This window comes from Oryzias latipes, chromosome 11 (assembly GCF_053564925.1).
Source record: "Oryzias latipes strain Hd-rR chromosome 11, Olatipes_Hd-rR_3.1".
Classification (NCBI taxonomy): Eukaryota; Metazoa; Chordata; class Actinopteri; order Beloniformes; family Adrianichthyidae; genus Oryzias; species Oryzias latipes.
This window is the reverse complement of record NC_136247.1, coordinates 9,686,238-9,702,764: the sequence shown is the minus strand read 5'-3', so window position 1 is coordinate 9,702,764 and position 16,527 is coordinate 9,686,238. Positions and strand designations below refer to the sequence as shown.

At 42.7% G+C, this 16,527-nt stretch overlaps 2 protein-coding genes across 2 annotated transcripts; both read right to left on the bottom strand.

The window, feature by feature from the left end:
- Positions 1 to 2,032: 2,032 nt before the first annotated feature.
- Positions 2,033 to 9,182, bottom strand: msto1 (misato mitochondrial distribution and morphology regulator 1). The gene is made up of 12 exons (XM_004074133.5): positions 8,991 to 9,182; positions 8,217 to 8,346; positions 8,078 to 8,147; positions 7,927 to 8,002; positions 7,684 to 7,859; positions 4,011 to 4,125; positions 3,808 to 3,942; positions 3,587 to 3,739; positions 3,206 to 3,516; positions 3,010 to 3,114; positions 2,830 to 2,939; positions 2,033 to 2,763 (listed from the first exon to the last, which is right to left on the bottom strand). Exons 1-12 carry the CDS (start codon positions 9,072 to 9,074, stop codon positions 2,510 to 2,512), a joined length of 1,719 nt encoding a protein of 572 aa, XP_004074181.1. The 5' UTR covers positions 9,075 to 9,182; the 3' UTR covers positions 2,033 to 2,509.
- A 1,111-nt stretch (positions 9,183 to 10,293) lies between these two features.
- Positions 10,294 to 13,879, bottom strand: smim13 (small integral membrane protein 13). Its single transcript, XM_004074134.5, has 2 exons — positions 13,439 to 13,879; positions 10,294 to 11,066 (listed from the first exon to the last, which is right to left on the bottom strand). Exons 1-2 carry the CDS (start codon positions 13,512 to 13,514, stop codon positions 10,876 to 10,878), a joined length of 267 nt encoding a protein of 88 aa, XP_004074182.1. The 5' UTR covers positions 13,515 to 13,879; the 3' UTR covers positions 10,294 to 10,875.
- Positions 13,880 to 16,527: the final 2,648 nt, after the last annotated feature.

The following is a 16,527-nucleotide window of genomic DNA, read 5'->3' as shown; positions in this document are numbered from 1 at the left end:
GGCAAAAACACTCTCATGGGGATCAACCCCTCTCTGAAGGGTACAATATCAAATTTATAACCTTTTACTATCCACCCTTGATTCATCATCTGACCATCTATGCGTGGCTTGGTCAGAAGAGCTCCATGTGGACATAAATGATCAGTGGAGATCTGTGCTTGGGCGAATTCACTCATCAATATGCGCCCGGCACTGTATCATTCAATGTAAAGTGGTTCATAGAGCTCATTGGTCTAGAAGCAGATTTGCCAGAGTTTTTCCTGGTACTGATCCTGTGTAAAATGTAATCTAGGCCCTGCAAATCTTACTCGTATGTTTTTGACATGCCCTGTATTTGACTCTTTATCCTCTGTAACGTCCAAGTACACAGATCCCCAATGACAGCCCTCTTTGGTATACTTCTGGACAATCATTCTCTCCCTCCTTTGTTAGAGGACCTTATTGCCTTTCTGACACTACTTGCCCGTCGGACTATCCTGATGTACGGTGGCCCAGAAGGGTCACAACACAACACATTAACTTTACACACAACACACTAACTTTACACACAACACATTAACTTTACACACAACACATTAACTTAACACACAACACATTAACTCACAACACAATAACTCACAACACAATAACTCACAACACAACACATTAACTCACAACACAATAACTCACAACACAAAACATTAACTCACAACGGAAGTAAAGCAGCAATTGAAGTGCTTTTATTCTGAAATTTCTACTGGGCTGAGCAGCTAACTACCTAACAGAAAGTAATGTCACAGTGAGCTGTGGAGGGAGCTGCACGCGCGCTCCTCTCCTCTCCTTTTTTCCGCTCTGTCCTCTCACACATGCACACACAGGACGGAGCGGAAAAAAGGAGAGGAGAGGAGCGCACGTGCAGCGACAGAGGGGGGTGTCAGAGCGGAGGGAGGAGTGTGTGTTCATATTGTGTGTGTTTAGAGGAAGGAGAACCGTAGTAAAGACAAAGTTTCTGGCAACACTGCTGCTTGCTTCTCTTGTAGCAATAGCATGCTCCCTCCACAGCTCACTGTGACATTACTTTCTGTTAGGTAGTTAGCTGCTCAGCCCAGTAGAAATTTCAGAATAAAAGCACTTCAATTGCTGATTTACTTCCGTTGTGAGTTAATGTGTTGTGAGGTAAGTTAATGTGTTGTGACCCTTCTGGGCCATGAGTTAATGTGTTGTGTTGTGAGTTAATGTGTTGTGTTTTGAGTTATTGTGTTGTGTTGTGAGTTAATGTGTTGTGAGTTATTGTGTTGTGAGTTAATGTGTTGTGTTGTGAGCTATTGTGTTGTGAGTTAATGTGTTGTGTGTTAAGTTAATGTGTTGTGTGTAAAGTTAATGTGTTGTGTGTAAAGTTAGTGTGTTGTGTGTAAAGTTAGTGTGTTGTGTATAAAGTTAATGTGTTGTGTGTAAAGTTAATGTGTTGTGTGTAAAGTTAGTGTGTTGTGTATAAAGTTAATGTGTTGTGACCCTTCTGGGCCACCGTACTGATGCACTGGAAAGATCTGCACCCACCCACTTACTCAAAGTGGATAAAAGACTCACTTTCTTTTAACCCTTGTGCTATCCTAGGCACTTTAACAGTGGGAGTTGGGTCATCTAGACCCACTAGCCCTTGTGCTATCTTAGATGACCCCACCCTTACATTGACGTGTTATTCCTACCATGACAAAGGTGGATAAAGGTGGAAAGATTTCATGTAATCCATGGACACTGAGCACTGTCTAGTGGGTCTAGATGACCCCACTCCCAATGTTAAAGTGCCTAGGATAGCACAAGGGTTACACAGTGCGCTGAACCTTTTTTCTTTAATGATTTGTGATCTTCACTGGTGTCCATAGATAACATGAAATCGAGGGTTAATGGTACTGGATCTAAATTCTCTGAAATTTGGTCACCTTACTTAGAGCATGTCATGTCCTTGACCTTAGAAACGACCCAGTAAACTTTCAAATACATCAACAGGTATGAGGTTTGCAGTGTCTCTGCTGGTCATAGATTGGTAGCACAGTATGTTTGTATGATTTTATTCATTCATTTGTGTACATTTTTTTCCCATATTTTCTTTCTTTGTAATTGTGATTTTGAATTTTCTTTTTTATTTTCTTATTTTGAAAAATGTATAAATAAATCATACATAAAAAAAGGAATCGGCATATTATTTTGTTTAAATAAAAAAAACTCCAGTAAATACAAATGTAAAAAAAAAATAATTGAGAGAAAGCATATCTTCAGTCTCAAAGCTTTAAGTTTACTGTTGCTAACTTTTTTCCCCTCTTTAAAGCTAAAGAAAAGCAGGCAGCTAGTCTCTTCAGTTTGATTATTTTATCTTTTATCAAGACAGCTGCTGACTTTTCTGTTGGCATTGGTGCCCTCTCCTGGACAAATCTAGAATTGCAGCCCAGGAGCTCGTGGTGGTTTCCAAATGTTTGAAGCTGGATTCATTCCTGCAGGCCAAGGATGTGTAAGCCTCTTCATCACAAAGCCCTCAATCTTCATCCTCTGATGAAGACTGTGTCCTGCCTCCACTGTCGTCTCGGTAACGGCGTGCCAGCAGGTGCAGCTGCTCCAGCGCCTCCTCATAATCGGCCATTTCTGGTCCCTGGGAGAAGAAGCTGGGGGCCACGCGGCGCACGTCAACGCCTCTGGCGGCTTGGTGAAACTCAGAAAGCCAAGAGTCGAGAGCAGACCCCGACTGGAGAGATGTCAAGACGGGTGCTGATGCAACAGCGGGAGGCGGGGCTGCAGAGAAGAGGGGGTTACAGGTGCTCCGATGATGTCACAAGCTCAGCGACGGGAGATGCTCACCGTGCGGCTGTTGCAGGCTCTGCAAAAAACCTTGAGCGTTTAGGGAGGAGCTGAAGATCTGCGGGAAGGGTTGCATCAGCTGAGAAGGAGCAGACACCAACTGCAGCGCCCTGCAGGAGCGAGGAGGAGAACGTAAACACAGAGGAGGGGCTAAAGGTCAGAACATGGGAGGACACTCACAGAGGAGTCGAGGGGTAGAAGGACGTGAGGTAAGCAGCCAGGACGTCCTCCCCGCTGTGGTGACCGTGAAGCGGGGTGGGCGGCTGCGCCCCCGCAGGAAGATGGCTGGAGGAGAAACAAAGGAGGAGCTTGGGTCATGCTGGTCTGGAATTTTATTATTATTTTTATTATGTCAGAGTTTGGAAAATCTTCACACCTGATGAGTTTCTGGCCTTCGAATCCTCTCAGGGTCACCCACTGTCCGTAACATCGGCCCCTCTCCGGGCAGGTTGACAGAGGTTTCCATGGCAACCCCTCAGCACAGGCACTCAGGGCGTCAGGCAGCGAGGAGCCATGCATCATGGGAAACGGGACGGCGCCATACGCAGACACCACCTTCCTCCCTGAAACTACCAGCGAGTCGGCCACCTGCCACATGGTGGGGCTGTTGTTCCTCAGCCGGTACGGAACCGTGAGTGAATCCAGCGCCAGAGCGAGGACGGCGCTGGAGTGGAACCACAGGGAGGGCTGTGGAGGCGGAGAACCGGGACTTGAACACCAACCAGTGCAGCTGAAGGAGAAGCAGGAGGAGACTCACGTCAAAGTAGAGGTGGGGGAACTCAGGAGGTGGGGCGGGAACTCTTCCCAAACTGCCCCGCAGGCTCAGCGGGCAGAACAGCGAGCTGTTGGTGGCCATGTGGAGGATTCCCAGGGTGCAGTTCAACAGGCGGTACAGGTCCTTCACCGGACTCTGGACCACAGACAAACTTCAGAACCGCATTACCCTAAACTAGCTGCATCCCAACAAACCTCACTCACCGAATGAGCAGGGGCACCCGGCACCAGCCCCCAGCTCAGAATGCCCCTCCCCCCATAGGAGTCCTGCAGCAGCTCTGTGACTTTGGACCCCAGACCCGTGAAGCCGTTGCCTAAATCACACAGAATCTGGAAGCCCTGAAACCCAAACACAACCATGAGACTTGAGACAAGGGATTCGGGAGAGGGGGAGGGGGGCATGTTACCTGCAGATAGTCACACTCCTCCACAAAGAAGTGCAGCCTGTCCTCCAGCTCCTCCAGCAGCGCCCCCTGCAGGACAGACTCTCCTTGACCGAACGCCTCCAGACGGTGCGCCTCCCTGCATGAGGCAACAGAACTTCCTCAGTTCTGTCCGGTCAACCTCGAAAGGTCGGCAGTTTCATTCCTAAAGGGGCTCTACGCAGAAAAAAGTTTGCGACTTACGAGACATTGCTAACGCAAACGTCGGAAACTCTTTAAGCCACCTGCAGGATGGTATCTATACATAAACGCCTGCGTGAAAACATGAAACACAATGATCACGCAATGCATTCACGACACTTTCACAGCCCGGTAGTGAGGTCATTGGACCAGTCATCTCTGATGTCACTCAGAGGAAGTGAAGTCTGAAGTGATGCGGCCGTAAGAACAGAACTTGTCTCCGCCCACTTCAACAGTGATGTCTCTTCAACGTCCTTACATTTCTGTTGCGTCTTTGGTTTCAGCGTCTTTCTGCTCCTGTGTTAAACTACATTCACACCTGAACCCTCAGGCAACGTGCGTTCTATGAAAAGTACGTAAACAAACAAAAACCGTGTTTCAAGTTTCAGCGTTCAAAATGACGCACGTTTCTACGACCATTTTCAGGGTCTACATTCAAATCGCATGGCCATTGAACACTCAGGGACTCTGATTTGAAAGTGACCAAAGGATGGCGTCCTTTTTAATTCATGGAAGTACCAGCTGTTTGAAAATCGTCACGGAGGAGAAATTAATAGTCTTGCCTGTGTGTCCAATGCCTAGTGTGTCCGTAGTTTTAGATGGAACTACAGACTATGGCTACGTTCACACTGCAGGCTGAAACGACCCAATTCCGAATTTTTTGCCCCTAAGCGGCCCAATTCCGATCTTTTCATGACAGTCTGAATGACACAGATCCGATCTTTTCAATTGCGACCCAGGCCCCGTGGATTTGCCGTCCTGATTCCGAATTGTAGCCGTTCTTTTCAATTGCAACCGCTGTCTGACCGGCCAGGCGACTTGATTCCGAACTGTACGTCATCGACACGCAACAAACGTCATCATTTTGCGTTAAAGTAGGCAGGAACGAGAACGTAAACATCAACCATGGTGGACGATGCTGCTGAGATCAGTCAGTGGAAGGGAAGCGAGATCCCCGATTGGATTAATATTTGGGCTGATCGCTCTTTTCAGGCAAAACTCCAGGGCTCTGATCGCAACTGGGCGGTTTTTGAAAAAATTTCCAGATAAATGGCAGAGCGTGGTGTTGAACCTTTCCCGCGATAACTTTTCTTTCTTTCTCCCCTTTGACCGTGCTCAAGCGTGGGGGACCCGAGGCGATCCTCCTCCTCCTCTCTGTTCTGATCCTTAGATTCTCCAGAACGGGTTAATAAAGAGTCCATAGCATTTATTCTGGGGGAAACCTTCTTTTATTACCGTCCTCCGTAACACACAACATGAATGCGCGCACACACTGCCCCCCCCCCCCCCCCCCCATTCTCTATCGCGGCACGCGCTTGCACACACGCGGGCGAGCGGCTCCAACACATACACATTTCCATTCCACAACAGTGGGTACAGACGATCCCAACTCCATTGCCTTCTTAAAATGAGAAGATTGTAATTGTGCTGCTCCTTCGTGAAAATAAATTTAATATTACAAAAAGAGCTCCGCTTTTGACAACACTGTTGTTGACATCTGCTCCGCAAACAAGTGACGTCGTTCACCGTTGAGTATTCTTCTGGCTTCTGCGCATGCGGGTCTCGTTTGGGTCGTGTCACGGTCACACTGGAGATCACAAAAGTTCGGATTTACTTGGAAATGTGAACGGTCTAGCAAACAAATCCGATTTTTTTCAAAAAATCCGAATTGAGCATTAAGCCCTGCAGTGTGAACGTAGCCTATGAGAGGCCTCCTGAGGCCTCATACTCACAGATACCATCATACGCTCACACACATAACACTACAGTCTTACTCACACAACAGTATACTCTCTCTCATATACTTCCATACTCTGTTGCTCGCCTAATCATACTCTTATATAAATATTGGTGTACTCTCTCATAAGTATTTATATACTGTCTTATAAGCACAGTCATATCTTCTTGTATTTACATTCATACATGCTCACAGAGACTTCAATACTTTATCATGTTCCACAGTATCATTTTGCACATACAAACATACTTATGTAATATGGAAGTGACAAAATAAATGTGAATGCAAAACAACTTGATATGGTATGAGAAGAAGAAGAATTGCACATGTAAGAGAGTTTGATTGAAACGGAAGTTGTTTTGATGAAAACGGACATAGAACTAAATTCTCTGCTTGTTATTGGTTATTTTTCAAGTGGCGCAAAATGATGGACCTGACACGCCCTTCTTTGAAAAATTGGAGAATGGCGGATCGGGAACGTCTTAGTGAGGCTATATATTGCTAAATAACATCCTAAACACCACAACTGTTGCCTCTACAATGTCTGAAATGTTGGAACAAAGTCGGCAGCCGCCATCCACAGGGGCTTTTTCTAATGAGGCAGTTGAGCAAGAAATGCGGCGGATTTTTAGAGCAGGTGCATCAGGGAGCGCCAGCAGCATGTCCTCCGAAGCTAGACTCCGCGTCAACCATGTGACCTCACCACGGTATCAGACACAACAGCATTTCGGGAGATGGACCTCGAAATCAAAATAAAATAAAACTATGAAATAAAACTTTCATAGGAATTTATTATGGAAGAAAAACATTTCAAGCAGCTCATCCAGAACACCTACACTTGGATTGCTACCTGACTGCTGACTAATTGAGAGAAATATAGAAATTGTCCGTCCATATCCAGTAAGCTCGAAGAATGATCTGTTCATTAGCATGCTTTTATGTCCAACGTTGTCAGTTCCTCTCATAATTTCCTGAACACATCTTAGGGCATGAGTAAAACATATAGTAATGTCAGCTTCATTACCATTTACTTGCCCCCAAAAAAACCTGCCCGTGAAGAAGAATAAGAAAAAGAAGTAAGTATGCCATAGTTGTTTATCACTGGTCAGATAAAGCTGTAAAGTTAGCTAGTGCTAGCTAACTTTGGAGGTATGTTTTTAAACATAACCAATAAGATAATGATAATTTAAGATTCCTCCCTGTTTGATCAATTACTTCCTTTTCAGTCATGCTCTCCCACATATAGTACTATTCCCTCACATATCAAACTTTTGTGAATGCACAATCATTGTATTTTATTGAGACAGTTATAGTCTTTTAAACACCTTCCTAGCACTATTTAGAAAACTATGGAATATGCATAAGAGTATAATATAATTTGTAAGTAAAAAATAATTGTATTTGTAACAAAGAATAGTTGTGCGTGTGCATGAATTTGATTTGCAGCTCAAAGACTACCCTCTGTATGAGAGTATAGCAGTGTTTGTATGAGAGTGTGATTGTGCAAATGAGAGTATACTGTTGTGTGAGTAAGACTGTAGTGGTATGTGTGTGAGCGCATGATGGTATCTGTGAGTATGAAGTTTGAATTATCTCTCAGGCGGCCTCTCATACCGGACACGCCAAGGTTCCTCAACACCGTTAATCAATGTTAACAAGGACCCTTGTGAGCGTCTGGAGAGCATCTGGCAAACCGAAGCTGCGGAGGCGTGGCTTTACCCGTCGTGGTTGTACTGGTGGATGACGGCGACGGTGCGCGGGTGCAGGTGGATCCTCAGAAAGTCGGACCAGACCCGGACGCTGCCCTCCAGCCTGTAGCTCCTCTGGATGCGGTTCAGCTGACTGTTCACCGTGTCCGCCCTCCCACTGTTTTTACTTGACTTTCGGGGTGGCGACTAAAAACAAACAAAAAAGGTCAGCGGGACGGCAAATAGAACAGCTTCTGTCAGCATGATCACTCACGTCCAGCTGGTCCAGATCTTTCAGGAAGGAGTTTTTTTCTGAAGGACTTTCCTTGTGGGTCACCAAGCTCCCCTCCCTGAAGATGAAGGAACGTTTGAGTCCCAAACACTTTAGAGGACGGCAAAAAATAAAAGCAGGTGCTGCCGTTTACCAGGTGAGCGCAGAGGCGTCTTCTCCGGCGTCGTACAGACATCCCTCCTGCCGCAGAGTTTGAAGACTTCCTGCACAGAGAGCTTCAGGTCAGAGGTGCTGCAGGGGGGCCGGCCGCCCCCCCCCCCAATGTAAATGACCTTTAAGATCCATGGCGATGAGCCTTGGAGTGTACGTCACGTGTCCAGCTGGAGTCTGGCCTTCCCGGAACACCACATCGCTCCGGATCTCAGCAGGCGGAGACTCTGGATCGTAGGACAAGGACGCATCCTGTAGAAAAACCGGAACACCGGATGTGAAAATTTTCTATCGTGTTTGATGGAGTTTTAGTGAGATGAGCAGTTTTCCTTCTTCCTGTTTTAATCTGTGGAAAAACATTTGTTTTGGTTGTGAATTTTGAATATGTTTAAAAACTCAGATAATCCGGTTTCTGAGTGAACCGGGTTTCCACACCTCCCCTATCTTCAAGAAATCTTTTCTCCTTTAATGCTATGATCTCAAAAAATGATGGTTTTCTTTCAGGAATCTTCAGAAGACCTGAGGTTCACCAATCTCCTGCTCGGAATTGTCACTCAAACTAAGTTCTCGGTTCAGATTTAAAGAGACTAGTTACCCAAAGAGCTGAGTGTTAAGCTGGCTACAAGCAAATCAAAACTAACATTGATTAAATCATCTATATGACGCAGCATGTGTTAAGAATGTTTTCTGTCTGTGTCAATAAAGTTTATTTGAAAAAAAACGCTGCGTCACACAGATCCGCATCCTAATCGTCCAGAGGCCAAAACAGGGACTCTCGGTGAACCATTTGTTTATTAGACTAACCAGCAAATTCACTCCCAGGATGAGGCTCCGCCCCTCTCGACCACAACACCTTCGACCGCATTTATAAGCGCGTGCATGGTGCATCATCTCACCTGCAGGTTCCACCAATGAGTCCCGACAAAGTTGGAGAAATGTCCGAGCTGTAGAGTGATGACCTCCCGGCAAAGGCTGCTCATGGTGGCGGGGCTCGGCGGTGAAGGAAACTTCACACGCGCGACATCATGTGGGACGGAGAGCACGCGGGGAGCACGGCCGCTTCCTATTGGTTGAGCGCTTCAGTATAAAGGAATGTGATTGGATAAGCGTGCTCCTTTCTGTAATAACTCTTCTGGCGATGAATACATTTATAATAATGAAAGATAAATTAAACTGTTGCAAATCCTCTGTTATTAATTATACAGAGACGTATAAAAGTAACTGAAATAACGTACTACTGAATAAAATATATATTATTGTTTGTCAACTCTAACAGAACTGGAAACATGTTTGGCATCCTCACAGTAATCCTTTAAAACATGCTAAATGTTCCTGTGGAGAAACTCTTCTCACCTTTTCAACATTTTTCTCCAAATCTGATTTGCTGTTTGTTTTTAAGAAGCTAATATTTTTTTTATTATTTAAATACATTTATAATTGTTGTTACTTCAGTTGGTTCCAGCTTTTCTAAATGTGTCATTAATAGAACAAATACAAATTTAACTTGCCAAAGATATTGTAGTCATTTTGATGTATTTAAGCATGTACTGAATAATGTTAACTGAAGAACTTATTTGATGATTAATTAAATCAATCAAAAACAGAATGTTTTTATCCTGTAAAAATCAAAAACTTATGGCTGCTTAATACATTGTTTTTAATTTACTGAAATAAAACAAAAAACGTTCTTAGATTGTTCTCTTTCTAAAAATTAGGTCACCTCAACTCAAAATATCAACAAAACGTGAAAAAACCCAAACTTTTTATATTAAAAAGCATTCCTAAACAAAAAGATTTGACCTTTTTTCAGATCTTACAACACAGAGGTTCTTTAAGCATTTGGTTCAAATGAAAATAAAGAAATGAGAAATTTTAAATTAAATTTTTCAGTCTAAAGCTCAAGCTCAGGATTAAATATGTTGAGTTGATATTAAAGAATGGAAGATTAAGTTATTATAATTTGCCAGTTTTAGGAAATTAAAAGGTCATTTTTGTCCTGACCGACTGTTTAGCCCTTTATTTAATGAAAATAATGTTTAATCTGATATGTTTAGATGTTTTAAAATACTTTTTTTCTCTTAAAATTTACAAAATAAAAGCTGAAATATGTTTGTGAAATAACCTTTAAGCAGGTTTTGGGGTCTTTAGAGGTCTGGAGATCTCCAGGAAATCATCTGTTCAGTGAACATGAAGACAGTGTTTGTGGCACAGTGGTTTATTGAACTGAAGCTTCAAAGTCAGATCAGAAGTTCTGAATCACAGAATTTAAAACATCATTGAGGACAAACAGAAAGCAATCCTTGCTGATGGGTGGGGTTCGAGGGGGAGATCAGACACGCTGATGCGGGAGGGCCTGGTTGCTACGACGAGCAGCTTCCTGACTCCTAAAGGGGAAAAAATAAATCTATAAAAAGGAGGCAGGATTGGAGGGTCAGATAAACCCCATCAGAGGCATCAGGTTCCCCGCCTTGTGGACGGCGGGGGGGGGGGGGGGGGGGGGGGGGTGTTGGAGAACGATCCTTTCATTGCACTTTGTTCTACAGGAAAGTGTCGGCAAAGTTTCAGAGTGGACTGGTGGTGTTCTTGAAGAACAGCTGGGCTGTGAACAGTGGAGGTTCTTCCTCATCTGCACTCGCACTCAGCTCTGATGGCTTTTCCCTTTAAACCAGGAGGTTTGCCTGGTCAGATTAAAGTGGGGATGGGAAGGGCGGCGTCTACAGTCAGTCCACGTTTCTGTGGCGTGGCATCAGTGAGGGATGCCCGTCATGGTGGGCGGCTTCTCTACGACGTGTTCTCCAGCGAGGCCAGTTTTTGGCGCGCAGCTCGGTTCCGGCTGCGGGCCGGGCCACCGCCTGCTCGATCGGTCTTGGACTCGGACGGTTCGGTTTCGGCCTGAGGCGTCCCGGCGTCCCCGAGGAGCTCGCGCAGGAATTTGAACTTGGACAAGAACAGCTGCCAGACCACATACCAGCCTGGAAAGAGACAAGAAGAGATTTCAGCCGAAGGGTCAAAATGAAAACAATTGTCAGATTTCTGGGGATTTTCTGGAAATCAATTGAAAACAAAAACCAAAAAAAAAATAGACTGTGTTGATCTGCAATGTGTAGAAATAATTACTGGCTTTATGTGATGATATGTTGTAATAATAATTAATGATTATTACATAATGGTTACCATTACTGTTTACTGAAAACGTGAATGAATGTTTTCTGAAGATAATCAGTCATCAATATGCACCTGATTTTGTTTCTTAAAAAGAAACTATCTGATCAGAACGGGATTACAAGAACTATGTAAAACTATCAAATGAATTAACACAGTAGGGGTGGGATTATATAAGATCGCTTCTTCCCACTCCTTTTTAAGCAGTAAATCAAGCTCCGCTTAACTTTAGTTAATGATTTAATTAAGAAAATGTGACTTAACTATCTTTGTTTTTGTTTTTTTGATCTATGTATTGCACTATTTCTGTTATGAGTTTGATAATTCTGTGTGACGTTTTTATTGTCATTCAGTCAATAAATCTATCAGTTATTGGAAAAGACTTTGTATTTCTGCTTCTGTTCATGAGTCTCATAGAAAGAATTTCAGAATAAGAGCGTTAGTTTTGGCAAACTACTTCTGCAAAACCTGCGGTGCTACGTACACACTGAATATTTGAAGGACATTCAAAAAGGCGCTAAATGCAGATCAGTCAAAATGCTTTTAGCGTATGGTGTTCACACCGTTCTCACTGCCCAACACTAGCACATGTCTGCCACCTCCAGTTGGAGGAGGTTTGGTGCAAAAATGTTGAAGCGGTGCAATTCTTACTGCAGGTTTTTTCTTTCCCAGCTCTGTTCTGATACATGAAAGACTTGGTGTCATACAAGACTGGCCGGGCACGAATGGCCATTATTAATTTCTCCTTCATTATCAATTTTCAAACAGTTGGGACTTATTTAAAGGGACACCATCCATAGGTCACTGCCTAATCCAACTCCCTGATTGGACAAAGTTCAACTGGTTTAACTTTCAATGTGCTTTCAACGGCCGCATGTTCTGTACGTAGAGCCTGATGACAGACTCCAAAACTTGCATAGCTATGCCTGAACGCCAGAGTTTTAAACGCGGAAGCGTTTACAAACGTTTACATTCACTTTTCATTGGAAGGGGTCGGTTGAACGTGCTTTGTCCAGGGCAGAGTAAACGTAGCATGATTCTTCAGACCTCTAAGTTTGACACTGAGTTTGAAAAGTGAGAAATAGGAATCAGAGCCTCCAATTCTAAAGCTGTGGCTGTCAGCTAGAAAATAAAAGTGGAATGCTCCCTCCAGGTTAGGGAGGAGACACTTTCTTCAGACGGGAGGGGTTAGAGTCCACTTCCTGTAGGCAATCCAAACCCCAACAGGTTTGACCCTCGAGTTGTGCTCCTTTGGCTGCAGCATGGTTCAGTAAAGCCAGCACTCGGAGATGTCCTCTCCCGACCAGCCTGATAAGACGGGTCTGCAGGATAACAGCCGGGCGTGCTCCTCTGCGTGCGCGCTGAGTGACCTTGGCCCCAATGTGATGTTTGAGTTCCTTCAACTACCTTGTTGCTGGCTTTGCTGTTGAAATCCAGTGAAGCCTCCACATGGAGGTCATATCCGCTCTGGACAGGACTTCCTGCTCCGTGGTTTTTCCTTCATCACCATTTTTGTATTCGCAGGATATTTGCAAACGAGTTGTTTCAAAGCATTTTGATTGTAAAAAAACTTTGTCTGCTGTGCATGGAAGTCATTTTATGTACACATAAATATTTTAAAAATGATTTTATTGTTTGTAGTTTTAAGCATTAAATCATTGCCCTCAGGAATGTAATAGTTTTGCAATATTTCATTTGAGGATGATTATTGCTGGAATGTTGCGAAAAGTTTCTAACACCTAGTGACTTATTTAATAACCAAGATAGCCTATACTTTTTTTTGTAGAAGTTAAAATGCCACATTTCACATTTTTTGAGGGTATAATTGGTCTTGTTCGATTTTAGTTTTATTTTGAAAGGTTGTTCATGAACTTTAACCTTTTCTTGAACTTTAAACTTTGTTTTCACGTTCGTCTGTATTTCTCTTCATTACGTTTTTTTTTTTTTTTTACATTTTAGGGAAAGTTTCGTAACATGAATAAATGTGGTTTATGAGATGAAGAACGTCCTCCTCTTCCTCAGCACAGCAGCAGGTAACATATCAAACTTAAGCCGGAGCAGTTCGGCCTTTTTGGACCGTAGCTAGCTGCCGTTAGCTTCCGAATCGGTATCATCATCAGCCGGAGCCGCATGAGCTACTCTGAGTCTGAGTCGTGCTACCGTTTGTTCCCGGGAGACTCACCGAACAGCATGAAGAGCAGCGCGCAGACCAGCGTGGCCACGATGACCAGCAGCGTGAGGCCGACGCTCTGCCACATCTCAGCGGCCGCGTCCTCCGCTCACACAGCGCACACCGGGGTCCGCCGGCGGAGTGGGGTCACTCGGCTGGCCGGGACACCAACAACGAAAGGCGGCTCCTCATCGCACACTCACAGTCACACCAGTTTGAGTTCACGCGCGGCTAGCACGGACGCTAAACTTAGCAGCTAGCTCACAACGGAGCCGCCGCGGCTTCACGGAGCTCCGGAGCCCGGTAACGGAACAGCGGCGGGGGGTAGCTGGTTGTAGCAGGCTGCAGTCCCGCCGCCGAGAGCTACATCACTGCTGTCAAGCGACACGAATCAGCTGGAATCGGGCAAAAGACAACAATAGCAGCGTCACCGAAATCATAATGAGCATGCGCGGTTTCTCACGGACTTGTGGGAAATTGAGTTTAATATTGTATTTCACAAAAAGTCATTCAAAAGAACATGCAATATGAGTGTTTTAACTAATGTATTTATGTGACTGTATAGTACATTTGTATATAGCAAATTATTAAATTTTAAATATTTAAATGTATTCATACAGGTCACTAAACCACTGAGTCCCCAACTTCTGTTTGAGATCACTGTTATTAATCTACTGTGAACGTAATTGCATAAATACGGGGTAAAAAAAACAGTAGTAATGAACAGACATGAATCTTTATTTTATCCATTTTGGTTTACTCAAAACATCATCAACTGTTTGACTCAAACAGATTTCTTATGTCACATGGAGAACTTTGCCTCATATACAGCATTGAAATACCAAAAACTTAGTTTAACATTATCTTAAAAGCAATCCCTAAATGTGTTATTCAAAAGCTCACCATACTGCAGAGTCCAACTTCATTACCAATTGACCCAACTTAAATAGAAATTGGCCAAATTTATTCCTCTTCTTCACGTACACAAATCGCCGTATACGTTCACTTTTTCAGAGGGATTTTGTGTCCATTCCCTACATAGTTCCTTATTGGAATTATCTAGTTTACCAATTAGAGTGGGAAAAGATCTGGAATCTGCCAGGAAAATATCTTTTAACCAATAAAATGAAATAAATCTCCTTCAAATTAATCCATAAATTCCACCAATCCAGGCTATACCTACAAATATTCAAAAAATACATTGATGTAACCTTCTCTTTTTGTTTAGAGCACCCTGAAGATACTGTACATTTATTCTGGTCATGTCCCTTTTCTACTAAACTCTGGTCTAAAGTTTGTAACTTTATTTTCCGCCACATAGACTCAGACATCTGCCTTTGCTTAGAACATGCACTGTTTGGCCTCACCCACTGTCCATCTAATAAAACAGAGCAATTATATATAATTAATCTCTTATTATTTTTATGCAAACGGAACATTCACAACTCCAAATTTACAAATCATACCCTTTTATTTCTCTATCTTTTGTCAATGAGGTCAAACAATGCATGAAGACAATAAAATATGGACAGTAAGAAAGCGATTAAAAATACGCGATCTGTGCGTCAGTTTCAATATCTTCATGTAACATGTAATGATAACTCCAGCTTTGTTCTTTTCTTGTTATTGTATTGCACTGTTTTGCATTGGTTCGTTGTGATCAATTAAGTTCTTGGAAGGAAAAAAAAACATAATTAAATAAAATTCGGGGTAGTGTGCACAAGCCACCAGGGGGCGCTCCTACTGTGCAGTTTGGAGTTGCAGCCTGTCTTGCTGTTCCTGTTGATGTCTGACAACAGTGAAGTTGTACAGATTTACGCAGATCAATAAGCAAAAAAAGGTCCTTTAGTTTTTAAGTTTATAATTTGTGTTTTTCCTGGTTCTTATATCTTTTGTTCTTACCATTGTTATATGCTCTCTATTAATGAATGCTGGTTTTGTCTGTTTGTTTTTATGGTCTTGTCATTTGGACCTTGAGTCCATCATAAGTTATTCATTGATTCATTCTAAGAATATGTTTATGTGTTTGTTTTTTTGTGTAGCAATACACATAATTGAACAACTATGAATAAATAAAGCCAAGATTTAAAAGATTAAATAAAAATTGATTTTATAAAGAAAGCCCACATAAAATCAGTCATGATCCTTTTTTAAATTGTTCCATCCAAATTTTTTTTAATTAACATATGATTTGAAAAAAACAAGGATTTAGAATCTTATTTTTGCAGGAACAAGAGTTCGATATAAGAAAGCAAGATAACAAGCAAAAATACTTCAAAAATTACTTTGAAACTATAAACAAAAGTTTTCAGTAGAAGGGAGGCGCACGGTTGCATTGTGGTTGATGGTTTCACCTCACAGTATAAATGTCCTGGTTCAAATCCTGGCTAAAAAAACATGCTTACATGGTTAACTGAAGATTCAAAGTCATCATGTGATGTGATTGTGTGGCCCTGCAACATACTCAGGACCTATCAGGTGTACCCCACATTTGCCAAACTGATTGGCTCCAGCAGCCCTCAGTGGGTTCAGAAATGGATGGAAAGATTTCAGTAGTACAAAATGACAAATCCAACCATGACATATGTATAAAAGATAAACAGAATTTAAGTAAATAACTCAAAAATCAAAGTTGGATTTTCTTGATGGTACATGGTCAATTGTAGAAGCAGAATCTACCAGAAACTGCAGCAATCAGCAACCTTCTCAGTGCTGGCAGCTTAATAAAAACCCAACAAACTCATTTATCTGAAAAAATTAAACAGTTTCATTTAGAAAATGTTTAATTTATTGCAATAACAAATACAAAGTGTACTGTCTAATGCAAACAACCTGTAGATTTAAATCACAGATATACATCTGTTCTCCTAAAGAAGGCGGTTGTTCTTATTCAACAAGGAAATCCTTTAAAAATGTTTTCAGGGATACAGTTAGTTCCTTTTATAAGCTACCAATAAATCAAAATTGCAGCCAGTTGAGGCAGGTTTTTGGGTGTTCCAAAAACCCGAGGGCATACTGGTCAAATGGAGCCGGTGTGAAAGAAAAAGCTGCTTCACCCTTTTATTGTCTGACATTATGTTAAGATTGGAAAACGATCAAGT

What these genes read in the sequence shown, in the direction of transcription:
- smim13 (XM_004074134.5), bottom strand. Translation starts at nt 13,514, where the DNA reads ATGTGGCAGAGCGTCGGCCTCACGCTGCTGGTCATCGTGGCCACGCTG. An exon ending in GCTGCTCTTCATGCTGTTCG is followed by an intron (nt 11,067 to 13,438) that starts GTGAGTCTCCCG and finishes GTCTCTTTCCAG; the next exon opens with GCTGGTATGTGGTCTGGCAG.
- msto1 (XM_004074133.5), bottom strand. Translation starts at nt 9,074, where the DNA reads ATGAGCAGCCTTTGCCGGGAGGTCATCACTCTACAGCTCGGACATTTC. An exon ending in AAGATCTGGACCAGCTGGAC is followed by an intron (nt 7,860 to 7,926) that starts GTGAGTGATCAT and finishes GTTTGTTTTTAG; the next exon opens with TCGCCACCCCGAAAGTCAAG. An exon ending in TTCTACCCCTCGACTCCTCT is followed by an intron (nt 2,940 to 3,009) that starts GTGAGTGTCCTC and finishes TCGCTCCTGCAG; the next exon opens with GGCGCTGCAGTTGGTGTCTG.